The sequence below is a fragment of the Mixophyes fleayi genome, chromosome 10, assembly GCF_038048845.1.
Source record: "Mixophyes fleayi isolate aMixFle1 chromosome 10, aMixFle1.hap1, whole genome shotgun sequence".
NCBI classification, from domain to species: Eukaryota; Metazoa; Chordata; class Amphibia; order Anura; family Limnodynastidae; genus Mixophyes; species Mixophyes fleayi.
The window spans coordinates 83,031,895-83,054,038 of record NC_134411.1 but is presented as its reverse complement, the minus strand read 5'-3'; the positions used below and the strand labels follow the sequence as shown (position 1 = coordinate 83,054,038).

Genomic DNA, 22,144 nt, shown 5'->3' with positions numbered 1-22,144 from the left:
ATGTACAACATAATAAAACAAAAAGCATTTATTATAAAACATAAAATAAATATTACATCGATTTTTGCTATAATACATCATAATAATATGTTTGACATCTTTTTACTCCACTTTAAAACATTCAAAGAACCAACCTCCTTTAGTGCCACAGGAGTTAAAACACACATTCATATATAAAACAACAAGACAATTATTATACATTTATTTACTTAAAGGTTTATCGTCTCCTTTCACTACAGATTAAAAAACACAGACCGGTCTGTATGTTTTTATTATTATTATTATTATTATTATTATTATTATTATTATTAATATATAATACACAAGTGATACTAATATATGTAGAAACTGCTGTAAATAATATCTATATAAATGGTGAGTTTGAATGTCATCACTTCAGTGTTGATTTGTAAACCTTGTGTATTATAAGGAATAATGCCTCCTCTGCTATAAATTATTATGGATATTAGGAGTCACCTTGGTTTTATGTTACCTGTATAAAAGAATTGGTGTATAGTTTAGCACTTTTAGATGATCACACAATTCCGCAGTGTCTTCTTTATAATTTACAGTAAGGAATGCATTGATTTGGGGCTTTTCTGCTTTTTTTTTTTAAATCAAGCCCTTCTTACAGTGTCTATCATGAGAAAAGTGTTCTAATGAAAATGATCAAGATACATTTTTAATACAGAATGTAATATAAATCTATTTAAACATTCCGTTTGAAAACAATAAAAATGTTTACATTCCCCCTCTTGTTATTTAGTTCTTGGATAGGATGTTTTTGAAAGTTGTAATTGTCACTACGGGTCATTCAGGGGAGGAGCAATGCCTCGCTGGGCTTCCTAGCAAAATTTTGGTAGTGGTTCCGATGAGTTTGTTCTTGCTACTTGGCCTCCGTTGTTCCGCTCTCAGTAGAGGGCGGGGCCTCTTCTGAGCATGTGCAGTCTGACCCATGTGACACTCAGAAGACCTCTGCCCTACTCTTTTAAGAGCATCATGGGCCGTCTCAGGGGGTGAGCAGGGGTCTCCTATGGGCGATGAACTGGCATAGACGAGCACCTCTCACCTCCGGACCCCATAGCTGTCAAACCTCCTGCACCCTTTATTTTGATGCCCCTGAGGTCTGTTTATCCCTGGAAGTGTGCCTAATTGACTGCCATGTACATTTTTTTTGTCCTAAAATACTGCTTGGTCACGGTTTATTTATCTCTTAAATTGATCAAGAGAGCGTGGGGTGATCGAGTCAGTCTTAATTACGTGTGCAATTCTTCTGTGTTTAGAGATCTTTATTACATAGGTGGAATTGTGTCTAAAAATGCAGTTTCTGCAGAAGGGCAACTAGAATGTGCAAAATATATCCCATTACAAGTAGTCTGACAAGACCCTATCTCCAGAACCTCGGAGGTGATGGAGAATTCAAGGAAAATCATCCAAATGCCTAACTTCTCCCATCGGCTTGTGCAAACTCTTGCATCTCCTCCTCTTGGTTGTCACATCCATGCACTAAGACCAGAAGCAATCGCCAAAAAGTAATCATGTAACATCACAAAAGAAGATTTGTGCTGAGGTTGAGCACTTTTGCGGTACGTAAAATGACTCTTTCTGCTACTGTTCATGATTTGTGATTAAAATAGATCCACAAATAGAGCAAACCCCTAAATATAATCAAAATGATATTCATTTTTCTCAGTAAATAAATGATCATTTACATTTTCAATTTTTTTTACACATAACGTTTAGAAATAAATTGATCGGTAAGAGCGCTCCTTTAAATTGTTGTGTGTGTTAACTTGTACGTAAAATTACGGCACTAGAGGAAAGAGATAAAAGCACAGTTTTCTCAAAAAGTGTCTTCTTCCATTTTCCAAGATGTTTATTGTAACTGACCGCTGTCTAGAATTAGTGCGGAGTTAAGTAATCATAGATTTAAATGTAACATTTAGTGCTGCAGCTAAACTAAATGTCATTCATCAATGATAACTTGTGGGATTAAGCAGAAATCCCAAAAAATAATATGCCACGCCTCATAAAATTATATCAGAGCACAGCGATGTCTAAATTGTTTTGGGTTTTGCCAACTGAAAGAACTTTGTTTTAAAATAAATGTTGAATTTAAAGTGACATGGTGAGAATTCAGCACTGGAAAGAGGCTTTCACTGGATATGAAAGTTTATCAATCCAGTAGCCCTAGAATGTCTTCACCTCCTGCAGAATTCACCAGTCGGCAAACGCCAAACTCAACTTCTGAGAATCGAGAGCTTGGAAATAGCGAAAGTCCCAAAAGAACTTCAATGTTCCACTACTCATTGAAAGGACTTTTCAATAACCTGTCTTACTCATCTTCCCTACTACGTAATCGAACAACATAGTCACAATACACAGCATTTCTAAACATGTAACATAGCAGCCAGGTAATGTGATTCTTTACATATAGCACCATTTTTTTACGGAAAATTTATGTCGTTCTATATCGATATGTCAATTAAGTTCATCACTCAGTGAATGATATTACTGACTTAAACATAATATAACCAAGGATGAAGAAAAACACAAATTAAAACCAGCGTACAGTACAGTATCTAAAATGCTCCCTAGAATATATTTCTTTCTCCTCCTTGTATCTTATGTTAATTTACTACAAGAAAATAAAAAGAAATATTGAATTAGCACCGCAAAGAAGGACAAGTGATCTGAGTGATGCAGAAACTAAAAGTAGATCACAACCTCGCTTTTCCAGCAGCAAGGTGGAAAAAGCACCATGTCTTGATAATATATTTTCTTTTTACATCGTCAAGTCAACATAACATGACCAAATAATCATACCACGAGGGTGCAAGCACCATAGGAGAACAATCTTTACAGTTCCTATTCAGGCTGATTGAGTGTTTGTAGTATTTTCCATACAAAGAATATTAATCCAGATCTCAAAATTCCATGAGGAACTATCTGTCTGACCAGCTGCAAAATACCAATATGGATGTCCATGACTTCTTGTTTAGTTGTCCAACAGTTGAACCATTGGTTGGGTGCAGTTGAGTAACTTGCTCATTATTTGGAAAACCTATGGCTTTAATTATTTATTTTTAAGGTACAGTCCATGTTGGTCTCACCAACTTTGACCCACTGCGCAACAAAAATGGACAACCAGCTATTGTAGAATGTTCAGCTAGAAGTTCGGATAGTCCTTCATCCCACAAGCTGTCTACCAGTAGTATAAAAGTCTTGTATCATTGCAGTCACTTTCTTAAATCTCGAAATCTTAAAATGCTTCTTTAAGGACGTTTATGCTGACAAGTGCGACCGTGGAACAACATGTTAAGGGCACACATTTCCTCCTGCTGTACCTGTGAGTGACCATGTTTGTTTCCTGAAGGCCTCTCAGAATGGCAATTTCACTCCGGTTAAGCGTTGTTATGTTCATTGCCGGAATGCATCTGTGAGCATTAAATATGAGAAAATCTGATTATCTGGAACTTCTCTGTTACTCAAAATTTCCAGCTGGAAGATCAAACAATTTTTCAGAGATGATTAACTTTTTGATTGTATGAATTTCAGTACAGAGGAAATTTGTGCTGTGATGATAACAAAATTGGCATTGCTGAGAAGTCATCCAGTGTCACTATAGTGTTTCTTTCTTGTGCACGACTTACAGCACTGCTTCCCATAGAATTTGTGGTTGCAGACTCCATGTTGAGGGACAAGGGAGCACCAGTTGAAATAATCCAAACATGATGGATCTTCTGTAAAGCAAAATGACATGTTATGTTGCTTTTATTAGGCTCTTACATTGTTAAAGCAGCAGTCCCCTGAAAACATCAGGGGGTAAATGTATCATACCCTGGTGTTTTCAACTCGCGGGAGATCGGCGTCTTTGCAGCTAAAATTTAAAGGGGCGGTGGCTTGTAAAGACAATTTTGCCTTTACAAGCCATCGGCCCTTTAAATTTTAGCTGTGAAGACGCCGATCTCACGCGAGTTGAAAACACTGGGGTATGATACATTTACCCCCAGGTGTGGTTTCTTCTTTAACATAAATCACTATGGTAGGTTATAAGAAGAATGTTAGTATTGACCATTTTTCCTTGGTTTTTTCAGGCTACAATTAAAGTTTTTTTAATTCTGGACTACCATGGCAACCACAGTCACATGACACATGATGTAATGAGCAGAGAGGGATTGGAACACCTCTGTCAGCTCTGTCTGTCATCACATGACATGCTGAGATCTGTGAGCCTGTGTCTTTGTCTGGCAGCCATACTTGTTTGCCAACCTGAAATCTATTGAGAAGGAGATAATGATTTGTTGGAGGATCGCTAAGAAAAATGACAGATGTTTGAAATTTCAAACTCAAAAATTAAACTCAAAATTCAACTCAAAGTTTTGAATGGAGTTCAAAACATTATACAATTAAACTGCATAATGCTCAGCACTGATCTAGCATTCCCCCTAACTTGGCTAGTCCTTCCATGCCATGTCTGTAGTAATCCACTAAAGCTTTAATTGCTTGTTCTGACACTTGTTTGGTCCAAATAGGCAACCGTTTTGTTGATTCCCTTCCTCCATGAACATCCCATTCACAAGGATGGGACATTTACAGAGATGGCAAATCCCAACATCCGATAGATTGTAAGCTTGCGAGCAGGGTCTTCTTACCTCTTTGTCTGCATTACCCAGTATTGTTTAATACTGTGTTTCTCTCCAATCGTCCCCCTATGGAATTTGCTGGCGCTATATAAATAAATGTTGATGATGGTGATGATGATGATGATGTTGACTGTTTGAAAAAAGTGCCAACTTTACCATGAGCATTGCTTGATCATTATAGATCGGGGTACACACCAAAATGAAACAGAACATCAGATCCCCAGGTAAATAGTTAAATAGTTTTCAGTACTGTTATATAACTTTTTTAATAGCAAACAAAACTGAATTTTTAATATTGTTAATTTTCCATATAGTTAATCAAATGGAGTTATAAAGAGATATGTATGTAATTTAGCTGTTTGTGCATTCCTTTCCTGTACCTATTACAGACAATAGTTACAGAGGCTATTTGAAGTCTATCTATTGTTTTTTCAGATTATACTCTGTCCTCCAATATACGGTAAAAACTCCTGCCCTACCACCATCTGCATGCCACTCCACTTCCTTACTGTAAGCAGAATTACCTTATGTTTTAATTGTTTTCCTAAACAGAACACAGATACAAAAACCATTGTTAGAGGTTAGAGCGCCCTTATTAGAAGGGGTGTTCAGATTCACCATGAGGCTGGTCAAATAGGTTTAATTATGCAAGCCAGATTTCATAATGATGTGGACTAATTGAGAATTCAAATTCATATTTATTATAATTGTGTCGTGGATAGCAAAGTAGAAAACATATGGACCTATAAACATGTACTATCCAAAACCTACAGCATACACTGTGCTTCTATTGTACGACTTTACATCATTACCATATCATATTGCAGTTACTGCAAACTTTCACAGTACAGTAACACAGAAGGTATGCACGTTACTGGCTAGTTTTTAAGGCGACCCATAAAGTACACACAGTGAAGATATCATTTTTGAAGGATGAACCAGAATGCAGCTTGTCAATTTGCAAGGAACCAGTGGCATCCCTAAGGCGCTGTGATGGCGGCATTTGCAGAGTAGTAAAAGCTCTCTGGCCAATGGGAGACAATGAGTGGATCAAAGGTGTTTTTATCTAAACACCAGCCAGCTTTTTTAGCATTGGTCATACTGAACAAAGAAACAAACAGGTTTTTATACCTGACACACCCTAGCTTGATGGACATGTGACACTGCCACCTTCTCTTTAAAAGGGAGTTGTCTCAGCTGCTTCTGTTTGATTAGTCTTACTACAGACAGACTCTGCAGCTGCGGGAACAGGAACCTTCGAAACAGGTAAGTAAACTACACTTTAAACTATCATTTTGTTACACATATGTCCTCCTCCTGTTTATCTTTAAACTATGTCCAATGTTGCAAAAATATGTTACTCTGCTTACATCCTTTCTCTGCAGACTGCCAGCTAATTGCCTCCCTTTGTTACAATACATAGCCAGCTAATTATAGTAGACCACTTGGAATGTTGTTAATTGGATACCTTGTGTTCCTGAAGAAGGGCAGAAGTTTATGTTACACGCTTGTGAATTTGGTGGCTTCTGATGAGGCAAACATCCCACTGCAGGTCTACCCTGATGGAGACACTGGACACTCCGTACTTGAACACCTCCGCCACATGTTACTGTACACTAGAAAGGAGATAAATAATTATAGACATTAATATATATGTTGTATCACCTACCTCTGCCAATTCATCTCATAATGCAGGACATTTATGGAGGACGGGGTACAGTGAGTTAGGAATTATTGACTAACAACTATTTGAACAATAAATAGACACTGATGTACTAAGTGCAGCACAGGTGCATCCATGTAATAGAATATAACTGAGCATGAATGACATCATTGCCTAATCAGTACCCCATGGATTTGGCCAACCACTTCAAATATTTGGGGCAGTACGGTGGCCAAGTGGTTAGCACTTTTGCCTCACAGCGCTGGGGTCATGAGCTCAATTCCCGACCATGGCCTTATCTGAGTTTGTATGTTCTCCCCGTGTTTTCGTGGGTTTCCTCCGGGTGCTCTGGTTTCCTCCCACACTCCAAAAACATACTGGTAGGTCAATTGGCTGCTATCAAAATTGACACTAGTCTCTCTGTCTGTATGTGTATGTTATGGAATTTAGACTGTAAGCTCCAATGGGGCAGAGACTGATGTGAATGAGTTCTCTGTACAGCGCTGCGGAATCAGTGGCGCTATATAAATAAATGGTGATGATGATGATGATGATGAAATATCAAAGTACTAACTTTGCCTACTCAATAGTAAAACTATACAAAAAAGTGCATATATAGAGGTGCAAGGTGACTCGGACAGAGATTGGCCCGGCGAAGTCTTAAATTACTATTGACGTTCCCGACCAGTATCACCAGGAATATTTTTTTATAAATGCAAGAAAAATTAGTAATAGCCGCGATTGTATGAACCAAAGAGACTGCTCAGCAAGCATGACTGGTGCAAAACAGGTTTAGGTGGAACATTCCGTCATCTGAATTTAATTTTTCATTGGGTTGACTACCAGTATCCTGTTTACAAATAGTATTGATCTAATCAGCTGTCCAAGAGCTAAGCTGTACTTTTATCAACAACTTACTGGTTGCCACTGAGAAGAATGCCATCCGGACAAGGCGGTGTACGGCGTGTGCACAGGACATGGTTTGTTATGGCACGGCTGCTCCAGGGGTACATTTACTTTTCTGACACTACGACATCTTCTCTGAGGAACAGTGACAAGTCTGCCGTCAGTATCCTTCTCTCCGCACTTCAGTTCCCGCTTCTTTACACCAGGACCACATGTTGTTGAGCACTGTGCCGGAAAATAAGGAAAATGTGTGAATAACACAAATAATAGTATGAAATTAATCAGCCGGTAATCTCAACAACAGCCTTGATTAAGGGGAGGGGGCCCGGAAAGACCTATAGACCTGGGAACGTTATTGCTCTGCAAGGTCCAACCAGCATAACCAACCACTGCCGTCCTAAATCTCTTAGAGCAATTTTCATAGCAGGACAGTACTCAGGCGGGAAGACTAAAAGTAACAATTTCATTGGTCATTTCTATGGCAACATACAGCAGACCCCCTGAAGGTGGAAGCATTGGAGAGGTGTGTAACATTTTGCTAGAGAGTGTTCAGCTTGCGGGTCTTGTCATTAACTTGCAGAACTACCGCCTTTCCCGTAAAGCTTGACGTGCTCACAGGTACTTGGATGCTCCCAGATCTTAACTCTAATGTAGTGCAAGTTTATAAACAATACCGCAGCAGAAAGGCAGGAGTAAGGAATTCAGATGGTAGCGAGTAGTCAGAAGCAGGCCGAGGTCAGAGGCCCGAAGCAAGCAGAGTAGTCAAGGACAGGCCAAAGGGTCAGAGCAGGCAGCTAGCAGGGATATCCGAATAACAAGCTAAGGGTCAGGGCAATCAGAACGTAAGCAGAATCCAGAAACAGGTCAGGGGTCACAACAGAAGGTCCAATAGCAGAGAGGCAGAGTATCCACAGGAACACGGCTAACAGAACAGGAACAGGTCAGCAACAGACAAAATCAACGCTATAACCGTCAGGGAGACTAAGCCCTCCCAGCCTTAAATACACAAGTTGGCCAATCAGGGAAGAGAAGAGAGATGCATCATAAAAAGCCCCAGGGGCTGCATGATTAATACCTAGCTTATTAATTAACCCACAGGTTTATTAGAAGCTGGGCTGTCCAGTGTTGTCAGGACATGGCGCTGATTAAAGCAGTGTCCTGGCCATTGCCAGGCGGTCCCGAAAGTGACGTCCCGGCTGTTGTTACGACAGTTAGAGCGAACGGTAACAAAGAGAAGATTAGTTAGCATAAGATAGGGCCTCGACTTTTTATCTCTTTTTCTAATGGAAAGATTAGAGATGAATGCACACAATTCTTTTTGTCTGTACCACATAGTCTCCTCCCAGACCTCTCTTGTTAATCTTATTCATGTGCAATAATTCATGCAGGAGTTGGTTGTTCTAAAGAACACTCTGCAGCAGTTGACATTCTAATGCACCCTTTGTCTGCAAGTTCTTACAGCCCCACATCAACTTCTGCTTATTTGTGAATGGCATTTTTTTGTTAAAATGACAACAATAGGCACTCTGACCCTAGTCAGAGTTGAAGTTTTTCCAATATATTTATAGATGTATACTATTTGTCTAGGTTACCTCAGTCCACGCAGATATCACCCACTGCAGTCTGTCATTCTTCTGGCAGCGCGCTAACGTACAACTCTCAACGGACTCCGGCTTCAAGCTGGCTGCACATAGGTTTTCTGAAAGTATTTTATATTTCTCCGAGTTGACACTTCGGCAATAAACCTCTCGTTTCTTAACTCCCTTTCCGCAAGATCGGGAACACTAGTGTAGACAGAGAATGCAAGCTGTCAGACGATAAAATGCATAGCTCATAGACAATGTTTAAATCAACATGACATTATCATGGCTTACTTACATGAATATACACCAGAGGTGATCCCCTTCCCCCAACCTTCCCAGCTATCAGGGTTTATAACAAGCCAACTTTCAGCTTTCCCTAGCTTAATCTTTTTCCCCAATGCATCTATTCATTCAATGTCTCAGTCATCAAATCAGTCAGCTTGGCTGTTACACCTGTACTGAGACACTGGCAGCTATAAGACCTGGTTTATTACAAGACAGTGGGGAATAGAGTTTATGGTGCTCTTGAGCATACTATTAATTCAACTTTATTACTCATGAATATTTATTGGGTGTGTTCATTGGGCCAGATTTGCATCCTCTGTGTGCTTAATCAAGATAGCAATAAAACATAAACACCAATGCAACAATTAATAAAGGTCACTTTTTAAAGGGGGTTTTCTACTTTAAAAATAAAAAAGATTTCCTTATCATATTTCTTTCGGCGAACGATCCTTTCGTGGGAGCCCCACAATTTTCTCTACTTATCAGGATAGCGTGAAGCAGTACCAGTGGTAATGGCTATATGTTATTGTCGGGATCCCCCTCCACCATAATAATATAGTGAAAGAGGGAGAATTACTTGAAATGTACTCAAAGTGGGAAACCTTTACAACCTGAGCATCTGTGGCCTGTCACCCTATACTGTATGCTTATCTTAATTATTTGCCACCTTCTGGGTTGTTAATTGGCATATTGCTATATGCAGACATGTTCTGTAGCCCAAGGAACCAATCAGATGTTAGCTTTCATTTTCTAAGCTGCACTAGACAAACAACAGAATCTGATTGGTTGCTATGGCTTATAGAATATCTCTACAGCTTGCACAATGTTATTAAACAAGCCATTCTTATTTGTTGTCCTGCATTTCAATATTTCAGTATTATTCAAGGAGTCTAGCATCAATTTACTTGGTCTTTGAATAAAGATTTTTACTAATTTCACTTAAAGGGGCATATTCAATTAGCTTTCCGGTTCGCGAGATCGCGCCGGAACGGGCCGCGTAGTCAATACACGGTACCGCAATAACGTGGATTTTCGTTCGCAGCCCATAGGGTTGCGTACGAAAATCTGCGTTAATGCGTTACCGTATTAACGGCAATAGTGCGCAGGATTCGCGGTAACGCGCGTTATCGCGAACCGGAAAGCTTATTGAATATGCCCCATAGAGTTTCTCTCCAGGACCTGTTGTCCTCTCATATCATTTACCACTGGCATACAACGCTACCATTTCTTATGTAAAAGTTCAAAGACAAGGCGGATGATTACTATAGAAAATGCCAGAATTACTATGAAATTCCAAGGTAATGCATTGTAGTTGATTTACCTGGTCAAAATCTAAGCCTATAAAAAAGTAACAAAAACAGAGCTGTTAACTGTTTCTCTACGTATAAGCTGCCGTTGCAGGAATTGTAACAGTGAAGAGCAAGCAAACAACTACAGGAGGATGGTTGCCAATCCAGGATTATCGTTGAAATTATCCTCACTACAAATGAATAGCGAGATCCATCCTAAGCAGCTCTAGAACATAATCCTCTGCAGGACAGTAGTCAACATTCCATTCGTACCTGTGACCAAGGTCCTGTGCTCCATTCTGCTGGACAGTCCTGGACATTGCACTTCTGGACTTGGATGGGAGTGCTCACTGGACAGTTTGAGTGTCCCACCAATTCTTCTCCTTGCATGGTCTTCCTCTGGACACACTGAATTGTCCTCGTCTGTTGACCACCACCGCACGACGCACTACAGGAACTCCACTCGCTCGTCGACCAGCTGCAAATAAAATCACCTGCTTAGGACACGGCACAATGTATGAGTTATATATATCTACATATAATGATGAACCGTCCAGTGCACATCAAGGGGTCCACCTACTCTCTGCTCGTGGGAAACAAATCTGCTAGAAGAGGACCAAGGTGTGCGGAAATTCAGAAATATCTGAAAAGGTGCACAGTGCAAACTCCAACCTTCTGCCACGTAAAAGCCACCCCTTTCATTAAATGCAACATTTCATGTTTTCTCGTTAAAATACAGAGCAGTTTAGCCTTATATATGGCTTTAATAAATGAGAAGTGAGAAGGAAGAATAGGGCTATTTTCATCACATGTGCCACTTTTGTATGTGTGGGACTTATCACTACATAGGTCAGAGTGAGCTCTTCTCCATGCAACATGACAGCACAAATTGGGACCCATTAAAATATAAAATGAGACCTGAAGACTGGTTCAGAATGTAAATTATTTTGTGGGGAGTGGAAATGTATCACTATCCTACTTATATATCATCATTCTGTTACTGTACAATGTATCACTATCCTACTTATGTATCATCATTCTGTTACTGTACAATGTATCACTATCCTACCTATATATCATCATTCTGTTACTGTACAATGTATCACTATCCTACTTATATATCATCATTCTGTTACTGTACAATGTATCACTATCCTACTTATGTATCATCATTCTGCTACTGTACAATGTATCACTATCCTACTTATGTATCATCATTCTATTACTGTACAATGTATCACTATCCTACTTATGTATCATCATTCTATTACTGTACAATGTATCACTATCCTACTTATGTATCATCATTCTATTACTGTACAATGTATCACTATCCTACTTATGTATCATCATTCTATTACTGTACAATGTATCACTATCCTACTTATGTATCATTCTATTACTGTACAATGTATCACTATCCTACTTATGTATCATCATTCTATTACTGTACAATGTATCACTATCCTAATTATATATCATCATTCTATTACTGTACAATGTATCACTATCCTAATTATATATCATCATTCTATTACTGTACAATGTATCACTATCCTACTTATGTATCATTCTATTACTGTACAATGTATCACTATCCTACTTATATATCATCATTCTGCTACTGTACAATGTATCACTATCCTACTTATGTATCATCATTCTATTACTGTACAATGTATCACTATCCTACTTATGTATCATCATTCTATTACTGTACAATGTATCACTATCCTACTTATGTATCATCATTCTATTACTGTACAATGTATCACTATCCTAATTATATATCATCATTCTATTACTGTACAATGTATCACTATCCTACTTATGTATCATCATTCTATTACTGTACAATGTATCACTATCCTACTTATGTATCATCATTCTATTACTGTACAATGTATCACTATCCTAATTATATATCATCATTCTATTACTGTACAATGTATCACTATCCTACTTATGTATCATTCTAGTACTGTACAATGTATCACTATCCTACTTATATATCATCATTCTATTACTGTACAATGTATCACTATCCTACTTATGTATCATTCTAGTACTGTACAATGTATCACTATCTTACTTATTTATCATCATTCTGTTACTGTACAATGTATCACTATACTACGTATCTATCATTCTGTAACTGTACAATGTATCACTATCCTGTTGATTGAAATAGTAAAGTTTTAAACCCTACCACTGCATGGTTAGAGCCTAGCCCTCACAGTTCCGTGTAAACGCTGTATCCATGCGGCAGTTGCACACATGGAGAACACTTACTAGGCTGGACAAGGTTGAGCATTGCATAGTTTCGGTTCAAGAAGAGGCTTGCTCAGTGGGCCACACAAGGTGGAATTCACTTGACTGTGAAGGTCTTGTAAGCACACAAACTCTGCAGTCATTTGACCTAAAAAAAAATGACATGAAATGCAAAATAAATATTTAAATCAGTCTGTTCGTTTTTAATCAAACCCCATGCCTCAGTGATGTCATTAGTTCCTAGTGAAAAGGCTGAATAACCTTTCACCCCACAAAATGGCTGCCTCCTCTGTGCGTAGGAGATAAGTACATTTTAAAATTAGTCTGTTTATTTTTATAATATCTGTTCTAATACGGTTTCACCTGTTTCCCTCATTTAAGGTCAATAAGGGAGACAGTAGATGGAAACTGTATACATCAATCTCACAGCAGTGGTTTGAGATCATTAACAATATCATACTTGCCAACTCTCCCGGAATGTCCGGGAGACTCCTGAAATCCGGGTCGGTCTCCCGGACTCCCAGGAGAGCAGGCAAGTCTCCTGCATCCGGCAAATACCTGGCCATAGTAGCGCAAATCGCGTCATTTTGGACCCGCCCCCGCATCAAAACATCATTTTCGACGCGGGGGGCAGGGCCAAAATGATGTGATTGATCGCACCCCGCCCCCTCCCGCCCTCTAGTCACGCCCCCTGTCCGGGATCTCCCGCACCTCAGTGCCTAATAGTAGGCAAGTATGAACAATATGCAAATGGATAAAATAAACAAGCAAAAGTCTAAATGTTTAAGAAGCAAATACTTAAAAAAATTGATCAAATGATTAAAATAAAAAGTCATGCTCACCACCGCCACATGTTGCAGAGCACACTGTATACACAGGAACCCATGAAAATCTTTTCTTCCCAGTTGGTTCTTCATTTGAGGAATGTGGTAGTGTATACTCCCATGAAAATCCGCCATTTTTTCCCTGATAAAGAATCTGGATAAATAAAATGACCACATTGATTATCATGTAGTCATTGGTCAAACATGCAAATTTACACTAAAAGTATAGCAACCAATCAGACATGTGCTTTTATTGCTATATTGGACTAGGCATGTAAAAGCTAATTGCTGATTGGTTGCAATAGTTTTAGTTAAGAATAGTGATATTGTCATGAATTATTAGGCCATTGAAAAAAAAAGGTTATTTGTTAAATGACATGTCTACCGTGAATGATTTTATTTTAACTGAGGTCTTCCTTCATTCAATTAGTGGAACCATGTCCGTCTGATTCTTGAGAATCCTGCAGTTCAGGAGATACATATTCTCACTCAGCCGGAGTGTCCAATGATTGTGATTGGATGGCTGCTGTGGTTTGTCAAGTCATCACCAATCAACAACCTATTTAATCCCCCATGAGATTACATTTTGCAGGCTGTTCGAATTGATAATAATCATTTTATAATACATATTTTTATTACGGTAACTTCTGAAGTTTACAGGGGTGAGAATTTCTTGAACCGCATGGATCCTAGGCACGGAGCTTCAAAGCGATTTATCATTAAGGTTTAGGTAGGGCCGACGCTACAATGATGTGAAACTAGTCGGTCACCTAGGACTCCATGGTTTAGGGAAGAGGTGCTCAAACCCAGTCCTAAAGAGCTACCAACAGGCCATGTTTTCAGGATTTCTGTCTGTAGAAACAAGTGGGATAATTACCAACTCAGCCAAATAGATTAACTCACCTGTGCATGATTAAAGAGATCCTGAAAACATGACCTGTTGGTAGCTCTTGAGGACTGAGTTTGGGCACCTCTAGTTTAGGGAGCACCTAAAACACTAAATAAGTGTGAGTTATACTGGGTTTTATTTTTGCCAGAAACTAAGTGCCGACTACTGACATAGAGGAGAAGCAGCCATCACCTTCTTACCGGTGAAGCTGATGGCTGCTGCACCTCCTCCAAGGAGAGTTGGGGGTACCAGGGGACCAATTTGATAGCCGCCAATCAACCTACCAGTATGTTTTTGGAGTGTGGGAGGAAACTGGAGCACCCGGAAGAAACGCAAACACGGGGAGAACATACAAACTCCACACAGATAAGGCCATGGTCGGAAATCAAACTCATGACCCCAGTGCTGTGACCCAGAAGTGCTAACCACTGAGCCACCATGCTGTCATAATGCACTTTCCAGTATATAGTGCCCCCTGGAAAAGACAAAAGGAGTCACATCGACAGTAACCTTAGACCGGATTTTCAGTTTCAGGCTGAAAAGGTCTCTGTGAATCCCCCTACCCCACTAAATTTGGAATGTCCCTGTTAATGGGAACTCTTCAAAAGCAAAATACCAGATTGGCATAACAAAATCCCGGTTTTGCATGTGGGCACAATACATAGGTAACAAGATGGTAATCATCCAGGTTTAAGAAAATATAAGATCATAGAGCTTAACTTCGAACACACACACACACATATATATATATCTATATATATATATATATATATATATATATATATATATATATATATATATATATATATATATATATATATACACATATACACACACATATACATAGACACACATATACATAGACAGAGGTGAAAATATTATCGCATATATCATATTACATTATTTTTAATTCACAATTCTACCAGAACATACATTAGGTTATTATTCTTTAATCCCACCAGATATTATAAAAAGTCAAGATGTCCTCCAGGATACTAAAATTGCTTTTTATAGACCTGATTCGGTTTTTTATTTTCTATTTTTTCACATAGTAAAACAAATCACACCAGACTGATAAACTTTCTGTTACTAATCCCTGATTCAACCCCTAACCTATTTCAATGTGAAACAAGACATGAAAAAAAAAATGCTGAAAAAGACTTAAGAAACACATATTCATTCCAAGTAATGAAGTGACTACAGTGATAATAATATATTACATAAACATTGTTGTACCTTTTTGAAAATCCCCCAATCCTTAAACTGTGAATGTCTTTTACATTCTCCTACTTATTTTGTTGTCAAACATTTGATTGCAGCCCATGTCAGGCCTTAGGACAGATATTTTGTGTAGTCAAACTTTCATTACTTCCGAAGTAATAGAAATCCCAACGGTAGCCGCTGAGACTGCCTAAGGCTTCAAAAGCAGCCAGCATTGTGTGCTGCTATCTTTTATGATTGAGAAAATAGAATATAACTTTTCTTTAATTAATCCAAGTGGGAATGTAAGAATGTGAAACATGTTTCCAATGAATAATAAAAAGGGGTTTATAAGCCATACTACAGGAAAATGTATTAATTCTAACCCAACATTTATGTCAGGGTCAATAGCGGTATGTTTAACACATTAAATTTTCTTTTTTTTTCCTTTTAAAATTACTTCTTTTTTTTTTTTTTATTACTTGTGATGATTGCTAGTAAGGAATGTTTCTAAGAAGGCACACCCCGAAGTTTAGCATACATTAATTATTTTACAGTCTCTAAGGATGGAATCATGTTTTTCAGGAAAATATATTGACTTGGAAATGCGCTATAGAAAAGTGCACATTGATATAATCTATTTAGGGTGTGGTGGGATAAATGGTGAATAGTGATGATGCCAATCGATGGTTGTCTCTACCCACAATTCCTTGGTAAAAATTTTTAACCCTGTATTCTCTGGATCTGATGCTAGTCGCAAAGTCGCTGGGAAGATACGGATCTAACGGAAATAAATGATATATGTTAACTGTTCAACTACACATATTCTTAAAAGGAAATTAAGAATTAAGACTTTATTTAAGTCATATGGACCTTATAGTGCGCCTATTGCCTACACAGCTGAGGCAGTCATCATCATCATTTATTTTTATAGCGCTACTAATTCCACAGCGCTGTACAGAGAACTCACTCACGTCAGTCCCTGCCCCAATAGAGCTTACAGTCTAAAGTCCCAAACACATACACACACTAGGGTCAATTTGATAGCTGCCAATTAATCTACCAGTATGTTTTTGGAGTGTGGGAGGAAATCGGAGCGCCCAGAGGAAACACACGCAAACAACAGGGAACATATAAACTCACAGATAAGGCCATGGTCGGGAATCAATCTCATGACCCCAGTACTGCGAGGCAGAAGTGCAGAGTCTACAAAATGTTTGTTCTCAATGGTGTGAAGGTGACAGTTGCACTTTAAGATGTGGATTTTCACATTATTACATTTTCTGCTGCTACCTTATGGAGAAAATAAAGCACATAGTAAAGCTGTTTTAAACACATGTCCTTCTCTAAAGCAGAATACATTCATCTCATAAGTCTTGACTTTCACAGATCCCTCACTTGCCTCTTACCTATATTTAATGCTGGCCACAGGACTTGCAATTTTGCAAAGTGAATATCATTCACACAGTCCCCTGCCCCAGTGAAGCTTACAATCTATATTCCCTAACACAGAGACACTAGAGTTTAATTCATCAGAAGCTAATTAACCTGACAGGATGCCTTTAGAGCACCCGTAGGAAAACCCACGCAAACACGGGGAGAACTATCCAACTCCACACAGATAGGGCCATGGTTAGAATCGAACCCATAACCCCAGCACTGTTAGTCAATAATGCTAACCACTGTGCCACAGTGCATATAAACATATGAAGTATATGGGTAAAGTAGAGAACAGCAAAACTGCAGGAAAATAGCGGGAGTGTGAAGTTCCAGAGATGAAATTTTCCAGTTCCACTTGTTTTTACATTACGTGAAATGCCATTTTGGTCTTTATTTATGAATTCATATTTCACAGAATGAACAGAGCTTGGAAGAAGTCACTCAATTCCTCTGACGGTGTAGTGTGGTTGTGATGGGACTGGGAAAACCTAAGGCCTTATCCCTCTGGCAAAAACACACAAACTTTCACGACCAAATTCAGAACAAGGCAAATACACCGATCAGCCACAACATTTAAACCACTGACAACTGAAGTGAATAACATTGATTGTCTTGTTCACTCCTGTGAAGGAGTGGGATATATTAAGCAGCAAGTTACCAGTCAGTCCTTGAAGTTGATATGTTGGAAGCAGTAAAAATGGGCAAGCGTTAGGATCTGAGCGACTTTGTGAAGGGCCAAATTGTGATGGCTAGACGACAGTGTCACATCATCTCCAAAACGTAAGGTCTTGTGGGGGGTACCCGGTATGCTGTGGTCGCTAAAAGTGGTTCAAGGAAAGACAACCGGTGAACCGGACGACAGGGTTATGGGCTCCCAGGGCTCGTTGATGCGCATGGGGAGCGAAGGCGGTGGTAGTCACATCAACGACTACCTAAACCCCAACAGCAATTAGGCCTACATGAGAACAGCGATGCAGGCCATACCGATAGTGCTTTCCCCCGACAGCTTGCAAAACAAACTTCCCATAAACGCGGCGCATGACGATGTAAGTATACAGCGTGACACTGTCATTATTGCTATTACACTGTTCATTTAAAGGAGGCGCTGGCTGTAGCGCCAGTACAATGTTTTTGTTTTCAAAGCATTCTTCATTGTACTGGCACTACACCCGGCGCCTCTTTAAATGAACAGCGTAACAGCAATAAAGACAGTGTCGCGCTGCATACTTACGGCATTTTGCCCAGACGGCCTCTTCATGCGCCGCGTTTATGTGAAGTCTGTTTTGCAAGAGATACTGTAGTATAAATTGCTGAAAAGGTTAATGCTGGTTATGATAGAAAGGTGTCAAAACACAGAGTGCATAGCAGCTTGCTGTGTAGGAGGCTACGCAGACTGGTCAGAGAGCCCATGCTGACCCCTGTCCACTGCCGAAAGAGCCTACAATAGGCAAGTGAGCGTCAGAACTGGACCATGGAGAAATGGAAGAAGGTGGCCTGGTCTGTTGAATCATATTTTCTTATGTAACCTGCCAAGTGCGTGTGCGGCGTTTACCTGGGAAGAGATGGCACCCGTATGCACCATGGAGAGGGGGCAAGCCAGTGGAGGCAGTGTGATGCTCTGGGTAATGTTCTGCTGGGAAATCTTGGGTCCTGGCATTCATGTGGACGTTACTTTGATAGCCCACCCTTTCATGACAAAGATATTCTCTGATGGTAGTGGCCTCTTTCAGCAGCATAATGCGCCCTGCCACACTGCAAAAATTGTTCAGGAATGGTTTGATGAACAAGAGTTCAAGGTCTTGACTTGGCCTCCTAATTCCCCAGATCTCAATCCGATCGTGGGATGTGCTGAAAAAACAAGCCCGAGCCACAGAGGACCCAACTCGCATATTGCAGGACTTAAAAGATCTGCTGCTAACGTCTTGGTGCCAGATACCACAGGACACCTTCAGAGGTCTTGTGGAGTCCATACATCGATGGGTCAGAGCTGTCTTGGCGGCACGAGGGGGGCCTACACAATATTAGTCAGGTGGTTTTAATGTTGTGACTGATCGATATACATTGCTGAAAAGTTTTGAAAACTTCACTCATCTCTGCAATAAAGTGGTGAAAACTGCTAACAGAGGCTACTGTACCAATTCTATTTTTAAAGTTGACGTGGAATAAGTCCAACAGTAATTTAAACATTTCCTAAGTAATAAATGAAGCCGTTTCCTAACAACTCCACATTAAAAGTCTGGACGAGCCAGTAATTTAAACCCTTTAAGTTTGGAAGGACCTCCAGGGCTTCAGCCTACTTAATTGGCCAGGATCCAGAACCTGCTCAGCCAAGTGGAAATAACTTCTAGATTTAAAGCTGGTGATCAAGGCCAGCTCGGAAGAGAGTATTTAGGCCCTACCACTGAAACATCAGCCACCTGACTTCAGACGCAGCACTCAGCAAGCCTGACCGCAGGGCAAAGACTTATAAAATTTACAGTTTCTTCATTTCAAAACCACAGACTCCATGCCTGGGACTTGCCAGATTCACTAAAATTAAACATAACGTTGTATTATTCAACGGATACCCAAACTAATGCTCTGCATTTTGTTATAGTGTTCTCGCTAAATAATAGCATTGCCTGACAATATTTACATGTCATTGGATTAATGCATCAGGTTTATCCGTTTTTTATTACTCTAAAAGACCAATTAAACCCCCTATTGGTATTATATACCACTGCTTGCCAAAGTTCAATAGTTTCTTTAGTTACAGAAAGAAATAAAAAAAAGTAGTAAAATATGCCCTATCCATAATTACAATTTATGTTTGTCGAGAGAATGAAATATAAGATCATTTGTAGCGCTGGCAAGATGTCGGGGGCTCCGAAACTAGTGGTTTCTGCATGCTCAGATGTAAATAAGTGTATTATATGTCAGAAATGCAATTTGCATTCAACTTAACATAAGCCAATAATAGCAAGCCTATATATAAAATATATAGTTTCTCTTCTGCCCCTATGTCTTTAGGAAGAGAAAAAACAGACTATGTTGTACTAACAGCACACTGGTAATCGTACCTCCTTGTGCCCAGACAGAGTCTCTGGGACCTATAGACTTAGAACTATTGGAATGTCCATTTTTGCACACCCCTTTCCTAAATAATTACCTTATTGTCATTTTTTGATAGTTATTTTTAGCATTTTTGGGTGGCAGTTGGCAGCATCTATCATAGATGTATCATCATCACCATTTATTTATATATATATATATATATATATAGCGCCACTGATTCCGCAGCGCTGTACAGAGAACTCATTCACATCAGTCCCTGCCCCCATTGGTGGAGCTTACAGTCTAAATTCCCTAACATACAGAGAGAGAGAGAGAGAGAGAGAGAGAGACTAGGGTCAATTTGATAGCAGCCAATTAACCTACCAGTATGTTTTTGGAGTGTGGGAGGAAACCGGAGCACCCGGATAAAACCCACGCAAACACAGGGAGAACATACAAACTCCACACAGATAAGGCCATGGTCGGGAATTGAACTCATGACCACAGTGCTATAGGGCAGAAGTGCTAAACACTGAGCCACCATGCAAAGCTTTGTATATGTAGGTGGTGATGGTCCCCTTAACACTTATAGTTATTTAGTTCCTGCTACTGTACTTTATTTATTAAAATTATGAAGTATTCCAATCATCAATATGTATTGGATGAGAAGGATTGTACCGATGGGAGACGACTAATATTTTAATTGAAGCCTATTGGCATTGTTGAATGTCTGCTCAGTTCCATCACCGATGCAGGACTGTTGCTTGTTTTTGGCCACTGTGAGCCGTAACCAAAAATAACACAATTAAACACAGTGTATTTCTGTTAAAAGGCTGCGTACATCAGTGAGAAGCTGCTAACAACACAACTCATTCATTAAACATTTCCCTGGTGGGACCCAGTCAGCCCAGATTATAATTAAGTGTTTATATTAGGTCAAATATGTCTGGCTTCTTGTAGTTAGAGCTTTGATCATGAGCAAACCACACATCGTCTTAACCAGCTTGACTAAAGATATCTTGTAGCCGAAGTAGTGACTCATATCTTCAACATCTCCAGGTCACCTTGCAAACATTTCTAAATCAATATAGCCTTAACCTCAAATTTATAGCTGGGATCCCTTGGCAAAATTAGTGCTAAGTGTATTTTAAGTTGCACAAATGTTGACTAGAGAAAGGTTTTCTGCCTGTATTATTATTAATGCAATACCGCTTGGTAGAGCTCAGTGATGACTACGTTGTAGACCAGTGAGAGCCAATCTGATACACTTACGTAGCTGCATAGGCGCACCTCTCAGGGGCAAACGCAGGATTTGTAGAGGGGAGTTTCCACGCCACGCCACCAGTGGGCGTGACCAGCATGCATGGGGGCGTGGCTGTAATTTTAGACAGTGCTTGGCTGCTCTCCAACTCTTCCTATCGCCATAATATACATGGGCAATGCTGCGTGCACTACTGTTAGGTGCACACAGCTCTCCCTTTTTAAGCAGAGCCGTGTGAATCAGGGGCAAGGTCCAGCTACCTCAATTATACATTATCCCAGGCTTGGAGGGGGTTTACAGGCACTAGGAAACCCCCCCTCGGTTTGCCTATGCCTCTATCCTTCAAAAGGGCCACACATCAGGCTAAATCTCAGTAACAAGTTAAAACAATACATTTAATCAAAGAAAAAGACAACTGTCAGTAATAACACATCAGCAGGCATTTTTAACAAGTGTGTTACAAGCTATAGAAAATAAGTTTGATAATAAAGCAGTAAGGAGCTGGGGGCCGCCAGTGAAGGCTTGGAGGGCCGCATGTGGCCCTAGGGCTGCTTGGTGCCTTTAATTGTTGTAGATAACACATATACATGTTCTGTACAGGGCAGGTTTTAGGGAAGAAAAGAAAGGGCATTTTCACTGTCTTACAACTGCAAGGGGAACTAATAATATGATTTAATTTTAATACAATATTTTAGAATGAAAACTGAAGACTTCTCCCTAATAAATGATTGCCATAATGCCAACTTGTATGTGTCGGGCTTAACAGTGGAATGGGAAACGGTCCAAATTGGAATTGGTTTCCCCTTGACATCTCCCCCAACAGTAACACCCACCACCACCCCTCATCAACTGAA

The 22,144-nt window shown here is 39.6% G+C and overlaps 2 protein-coding genes across 2 annotated transcripts in view; both read right to left on the bottom strand.

Annotated features, from left to right (window-relative positions):
- The window catches only part of LOC142104373 (uncharacterized), a 388,681-nt gene that overhangs the window by 24,176 nt on the left and 342,361 nt on the right, over positions 1-22,144 (bottom strand). The window lies entirely within an intron of this gene.
- The window catches only part of ADAMTS18 (ADAM metallopeptidase with thrombospondin type 1 motif 18), a 77,146-nt gene continuing 56,654 nt past the window's right edge, over positions 1,653-22,144 (bottom strand). The window contains exons 17-23 of the mRNA XM_075188997.1: positions 13,486-13,621; positions 12,665-12,791; positions 10,646-10,850; positions 8,808-8,999; positions 7,228-7,440; positions 6,115-6,262; positions 1,653-3,743 (exon numbers count right to left, since the gene is read on the bottom strand). Coding sequence (XP_075045098.1) covers positions 3,610-3,743; positions 6,115-6,262; positions 7,228-7,440; positions 8,808-8,999; positions 10,646-10,850; positions 12,665-12,791; positions 13,486-13,621 — 1,155 coding nt within the window. The 3' untranslated portion in view covers positions 1,653-3,609. The remainder of the gene's footprint in view (positions 3,744-6,114; positions 6,263-7,227; positions 7,441-8,807; positions 9,000-10,645; positions 10,851-12,664; positions 12,792-13,485; positions 13,622-22,144) is intronic.